Source organism: Triturus cristatus, chromosome 3_2 (assembly GCF_964204655.1).
Source record: "Triturus cristatus chromosome 3_2, aTriCri1.1, whole genome shotgun sequence".
Taxonomy (NCBI): Eukaryota; Metazoa; Chordata; class Amphibia; order Caudata; family Salamandridae; genus Triturus; species Triturus cristatus.
The window spans coordinates 585,497,356-585,504,361 of NC_140584.1; the positions used below are offsets into that span (position 1 = coordinate 585,497,356).

The 7,006-nt window shown below is 44.4% G+C and overlaps 1 protein-coding gene across 2 annotated transcripts in view; it reads left to right on the forward strand.

Moving 5' to 3' along the window:
* Positions 1–4,669, forward strand: part of YARS1 (tyrosyl-tRNA synthetase 1) — a 109,400-nt gene extending 104,731 nt beyond the window's left edge. For both annotated transcript variants that reach the window (XM_085648379.1, XM_085648380.1), the window contains exons 10-14: positions 176–311; positions 2,936–3,033; positions 3,196–3,389; positions 3,718–3,859; positions 4,121–4,669. In XM_085648379.1, the coding sequence (XP_085504505.1) occupies positions 176–311; positions 2,936–3,033; positions 3,196–3,389; positions 3,718–3,859; positions 4,121–4,231 (681 nt within the window). In that variant the 3' untranslated portion in view covers positions 4,232–4,669. The remainder of the gene's footprint in view (positions 1–175; positions 312–2,935; positions 3,034–3,195; positions 3,390–3,717; positions 3,860–4,120) is intronic.
* Positions 4,670–7,006: the final 2,337 nt, after the last annotated feature.

Consider the following 7,006-nt stretch of genomic DNA (forward strand, 5'->3'; position numbering starts at 1 on the left):
GTCCTCCCATATGTTTCAGCATGTCATTGGTTTGTCCAGGTTCTGTTCTTGATGCATTGGACTTGTGCTCTCTGTTGCTTGCATTTTAATATGTGCCGTATTTCCTCTTGTGCATCCTATATTAGTTGTTTGGTATTTGATTAATTTCCATCATTCTTTATCTCGTTGATCACAGGTTGTGCATCCTGGGGATCTGAAGTCCTCGCTCGAAGTCGCCCTGAACAAGCTGTTGGACCCGATAAGAGAGAAGTTCAAAACCCCTGAGATGAAAAAACTCATCAGTGCGGCTTACCCAGATGTACTGAAACAGAGTAAGACTTGATCATCTGGTTCTCAGTGATCAGTACCCATTCTAGAGCTGAGATGCCTACGATGAATGCCATAAATTGATGTGAGGCGGAATGGATTTGTAACATGTATTCTGTTGTTGGCCTTGAAGAAGTGATCCTGTACGTTCTTGTAGAGCTTTTTGTATGCCCTGGGCCAGTTTCTAGATCCCTTGTGTGTAGTGGACTTATGTGTCAATCAGAAGGGGGACACAGCTTAAAGTTGGCACGGTGGGACTTCTTAGAATTTAATGGTAGCTTCATATTCCACGTGACTACTCATCATGATGTAATAAAACAGACAGAGTGGAAATTCTCTTAACTGGTTTGAGGTGGTAAGATTTGCAGGAAACTTTGTAGACTCTTTGAGAGGAGCAGGGTCTAAATGCCTCTAACCTAGATTTGACCATCCATGTTATTTTTTTTAATTTGGCTTAAGTACCAGGCCCAGAAGGCATCAGTGCAATGGATTTGGAAACATTAAGCCCAAGAAACGGCATGGTGAACTGTTGATGAAGTTGTTGTTCTACTCCGTGTTTGAACATAGTGCTTCAGATTGTATTGTATATTGCACTAGGAATCTGGAGATTTCAACCCCCCGCCTCAGAGTCGAGGGCTTCTTGGCCTCTTGTACCTTGCTAGTGCGGGTGTTGAAGGGGTATCCGAAACCTCACTGGGCTCGGCACCTAGAGAACCTCTCTGATTCCATCCAGATGTCAAAAGAGACTGCAAAAGATCTGTAGTGGTGGCTGCTAGAACTCAGTAAGACCAGTGGTAGACCCTTCTCCCCCAAGGATTAATGGTCATGACAGATAAATCATTACTGGGTTGGGGAGGTCATCTGAGAAAGGGAGATATCAGAAGACTGTGGTCTCCAGCTGAAAACCGTCTCCACATCAACTGGTTGGAGATATGGGTGATTCGCTTGGCACTGAAGGCTTTCCTTCGTATCATCAAAGGGTAATTGGTACAAGTGCTCACAGACAACACAACCGTCATGTGACACTGCAATAAACAGGGTGCCAGGAGGCTCTAAATCTCTGGAAGTGGCTGAACCCTCGCATCTCCCTGGTCACCCAGCACCTGGCGGGATCTTCAAATGCCAGATCAAACTATATCAGCCAGCGTTGCCTAGGCTTCTTCAGCTTTCTACGATGTTCTGCATTGTCAAGTTTAGCTTAGCGGATGGGCATCTTGTATCTTTGCACGGCAGCCGTACAATATCAAGTTGTGCCTGGAACAGAGACCGACATTGTGTGTGTCTGTTAAAGACATCTGACTGATTGCAGTCCATGCAAGGGTTAAACCTTGTGGCTGTTAGAGGGGACACCCCTTGCACACATGATGCATTTTGTCCGAAAGAGATTCTGTCAGATTGACCTGATTCGAAGGAGCTCCGGATCTTCGTCAGAAGAAAAGAACTGATGTCAGCACACAGAGGTAACGCAAATGTAGGGGCCCCACCGTCACATCCGAGGTGGGATGGACTGGGTCTGGTGCTGCATGATTCCACTTATCAACATGTGTGGCAATTGCTGTTCGAATTCTCCTTATTCAGCGTGCCTCTTTGGTGAATTCACAAGGTGAGAAATCTGCAGTTGGATATCTCCATCAGAAAAGTAACTACTTGATTGATTTCCAGTGTGGCCATTAGTAATATGTGCTTTATCTTGCAGTTTTCAGTGTTGCCCAGCTCAGTGCTATAAATTTGTTCTTTCAGTGGGCTACTTTGCCAGTACCTTGTTCCCACAGGCCACTCTATCCATTGCCTGGCCTGTGGTCCTTTCTGAGTGAACATGAGTAGGCAGAAGGGACAGGTGAGGTTGTTTGATCAGAACACCTCTCTCCTCTCAATTGGAGTGCAATATAATTTCTTCACAGTGCCCCTTAAAGGAGTTGGGGCAACATCCATGTCAACTGCAAGAGGTCCTTCACTGCATGAGGCCCTCTTCCCACTGCTTGACCTTTGGGAACCTCTGTGCCTTGTACCTGTACTGGTTCCTTGTGATGATCTCTGGCCTTTGCCTGGAGTCCATGGGTATCTGTGAGCCATGTGCTCAGTGTCTGGGCTTCAAGGTGCTACCTACGGGTGTCAGTGTTGTAATTTACTCTCTGCCCAATGCCTGGACTGTGTGCTTCTTTGCGAGCCCTTCATCCCAGTGACTGGACTCCATTGTTCCTCATGTGCTCCCACTTCCCAGGGCATGGCATTTATGGTTCTTTATCTCTTTATGGCCAACACCTAAAATGTTGTTCTCCAGGAGGTCTTCTGTTTAGGGTCTGTATACTATGATTCTTTGTGAAACACTAGAATTAGAGATTGGATACTGTGTTCACGTAAGCCCCCTTGTACTCCGCTTGAGTCTATGGTTCTGTGTGAGTATCTCTGTTTAGTACTTATACGATATGGTTGCCCTTGAGCCCCTTTGGCTAGAGTCTATGGTGCTCTTTGCACTGTTTTGGCTAATTCCTGAACTCTGTTCCTGGACTTTATCTCTTGGGTAAAAATTTGCACTGCCAGGATTTTTACAGCCAGCACTCTCTTATACTCTGAATGTCTGGACTTTAAAAGGTCTGAGTAATACCATTTTGATTTTCTCCTTGTATAGAGCCTGCCATGAAGGCACCCAGCAAAAACTCAAATCCTGAAGATGCAGAGCCATCACGCCTGGATCTTCGTGTAGGAAAAGTGATTAATGTTGGGAAGGTATGGATGCATCTATTGACAATATCCTTTCCCAGGGTTTGTAATCGTATAATAAAAAAACAGTGAAACATTAGCAGTGTACACTGATGGTAATTGGGGGCCATTTTAAATGCTACAGGTGTTCTAACAACTGTTGGCTCCAACTATTTCTTCTTTTGATAGCACCCTGATGCGGACAGCCTGTATGTGGAGACAATAGACGTGGGAGAGGTACAGCCACGCACAGTAGTTAGTGGTCTTGTCCAATATGTCCCTGCTGAGCAGCTCCAGGACAGGATGGTGGTTTTGTTGTGCAACCTCAAACCCCAAAAGATGCGTGGGGTGGAATCCCAGGCGATGCTGCTGTGTGCCTCGACGTAAGTGCCATTGGTTTGGGGATGGGTCTTCGTTTGGGATTAGGAAGCCAAGCCTGATTGATTTATCAGAGTAATCTAAATCCTCATTAATAATGCCATGGTATCGTGTTATTCTTCTCCCAATTTATATCTGCTGGGTTTATTGCCCGAGGCAAAGGCTCCTGGTGGTTTTCTGGAGGTCTGATCCTTGTGCTCGCCTTTGCTCATTAGAGCTGTTCATGTTCTTTCAAACGTCCAACTTCTCTTTTTTCCTCCTTTGCGTCCTATTATGTTACAAATCCCTCCGTATATTAGCGGTTCTCTCACTACTACATATGTTGTTTCATAGCAATGGGGAAAACAGGCAAGTAGAGCCATTGGATCCCCCGGAAGGCTCTGCCCCTGGAGAACGTGTTTTTGTGGAAGGATACGAGAATGGCCAACCAGATGAGGAGCTGAAACCAAAAAAGAAAGTTTTCGAAAAACTACAGGTAATCTTGACATCCATCCTATTTATTTCTCATCCCACAAATTCACACTCCCATTATTTGCTCTAGATCACTTCCTGCTACGCTATGTCTTCTGTACATTCCAGTTATGTCAATACAGACTTGCCTATAAGAACATTCGGTATTCTGCCTTTCCTTAATGTGGAACTGAAAGTAATGCAAAGTTAACCAAAACGTGAGCATGGTATAGATGTATTAATTTGTGGTTCAGACATTTATATTCATCTTTTCTCTCCCTTTTAGGCTGAATTCAAGATCTCGGAAGATTTTCATGCTCAGTGGAGGGAGAAGACTTTTATGACCAAGCTGGGGCCTGTGACTTGTAAAACACTTAAAGGTGGCAACATCAGTTAATGCCTGGCTTGCTGGCTCCTCCCATCCCCCCAACTTTGTCAGCATGGTTCACTCTGATTCTGCTGCCGCTGAGCCCCCTCCATTAATTATTGATTTCAAGCTCCGATTATCAGTTCTGGTGGTGGTGGATTTTGGCCTTGAGGTGATGAAGACCGATGATGGCTGGTGGGAAGCTGCCGCATGTATTGGAAGGACTGGCGATCTAGAAAGCACACTTGCCCACAGATTTACACAGGATGCAATACACATAATCATGGACAAGGTATGCCCAGCAAATGGGCAGAAAATGGTGCGGCAGGCCGGGAACCACCTCAATAATTGATCTGCTTTCTCCTCCTTTCAAAAAGGGTCGTCCGGTTCAAAGAACTTTTTATTGGGACATGGCTTCTTTCAGGCATGGACTCTCTTTCCTCTTCATTAAACAATTATTTAAAAGAAGTATCAAGTTGTCAGATGCATTGCAAAAGATATGTTTGGTTTGAGTGCCTCTGCCCTGTGGTGCGGTGCACTACTCAATATCATGGATTTGTAAACTTTCTTGCATCTTGGTAATTCCTGTATTAAGATGGATCACTCCATTACTTAATCCTCCACATGTAAAGCCCAGTCACTTATGTCGCAGTTTTAGTGAACATGGCAGAGCAAGCAAGAAGAAAACACAGTGAATGTACAATTGCACCAAAACACATGTGCTAGCCCTTTTCATGCATGCTCGGAATCACTGCATCAGAGACTTTTCTACACTGTGTAGACTAGAGAGATGTTTCTTTAGAGATAATCCACATAGTTTTCTTTTTTAGTGTCTCTTGGGGGAGGTTCCTCCCTTGCTCTGCGGCTTTCCACTGCAAGTATGCATGGTCTTCCACTCTATACCACACCAGGCAGGTTTCAAGGACTGCAGGACATGGGAGATTCAGATTCCACCATCTGTTTTCCAGAGGCACTGTCTTCTGTGTCTAAGTTCCACACATTTGGTTCATACTCCTGTACTTCTCTTTCATGTCACGGTGTTTGATGTGGTAGATTGCACATATGGAGTGTCTCAGGTTAAAGACCTACACTGTTGGCCTTAAAAACGTATGATGAAATGCTTTAAGCCCAGAGAATCCCCCCTAAAGCGGCTTTCATTTTATACAATGACTAGTTTCCTTAACAATCGGGTGGAGGATCGTCGGAGCGTGCACCAGGAGAAGTCCTACGGTGCAAAGACAGCCTAGTACCAGGGACCATCCTTAGTGAACCCTGGTATAAATAGTGGGGTTGCCCTGGTATTGCTAAAGGAAAATGCTAGGGCGACCTACAGGTAGTGCAGCTATATCCCATTTTCACTGTGTCTTATAACTTTACAGTATGTCGGCTAGCTAAAGACTGCAACTGGGGGATTCCTAGTACCAAGCAGATGCTGAAAAGGGCTACTAAAGAGGCAACTGCATTGATACAATGTGAAAGGAATCTAGTTCTAGAAAGAATGATGGGGATTTTTGAAGCCCACAAATGAACGGCTAGTGGTCACTTCTGGACCATACTTTGCATTGACAACTATGCGTGCCTAAATGGGCTTGTTCCTAAAAGAGAGACCCAGCCTTGGAAATGTTATATTGTTTGGTTCCCTGTCAAACCTTGTAACTGTAGGAAGGGACTGAAGGAAGGCTTTGTTCCTCCACTCAAGGAGCTATGGGTTCAGAGGATTCAACCATCATTTTTTAGGGTGATATGCTATTATAAAACATGTCTCACAGAAATATCTTGTGATGCAAATCTCTTGAGTGCTGGAACCTTGGTTTCTGGATACCCTGTGCTTAGGTTGTACTCTAAAGGAGTTGCCTGAATATGGTGTCACCCGTTAAAAGAGTGTTTTAGGAAAGTTGTGGGCTGGGTGTAATGGGGACACAGTTAGAACAGGTTGTTTGACACTTGTTCTGGCCTCTGCTTTTACTAAGACTACCACTGTGGAGCGATTCTTTATTTAAAAGATTTCTTTACCAAGTTCCAGTGTCCATAGTGCTGTGTGTGTTTTTTTTGGGGGGGGTGAACTTACATGGCACCAGACATTCCCAAGGAGAAGCTTCAGGATCCTCTGTTCTGAAACCTGACATTGTTGCACATGCAGGTCCTTCCACTGACTTTATCTGGAAAATAAGAGGGGCATTGCCAAAGCAAAGTGAAGCGCTGAAACCAAGACCCTAGATGGCCTTTGGTACAACAGCTTTAGTCCTTTCCACAAAAGAATATTTTTCCATCTATTGTGTCTAAAAGGCACAGACAAGGATAGTTTATCCCATTTCAGGCTAGGCTCTGTGAAACTGTGGCTGGATATTTGGAAGGAAATAGTGGTTACTGAGTTGACGAGTGATTAAGAACCAGTTACTCATGCAGATAATTCTGTATTCCTAGTACTTCCAGCATACAAACTCTTTCCGAAGACTGATTCTAGAGAGCATATGCTCTCATTACTAGCACTTAAGGAGCTTCATAATAAAGCTGCACAAGGGTGGAAGTGGGAGACCCCAACCACTTTCAGGCTTTGCCTATTTTGTCACTTTACATTCTTAATGCACTGCAGCCCTCTCCTCTGCCTCTTCAGAACTATTTTTTATGGCTAAGATGGAAATAATAGGAAGGTGAGAGGGCCATGTGGCTTAAGAAACTGAAAGACATAGGATATAAAGAGTTACCACAAACAATAGTTTGTCTTTATTGCATCCCAGTCTTTTCAGTCCTCCAAATGTGGAGTCATTCCAAAGCAAGGAGATCCTTCTGTGTCTAGCAAGCCTA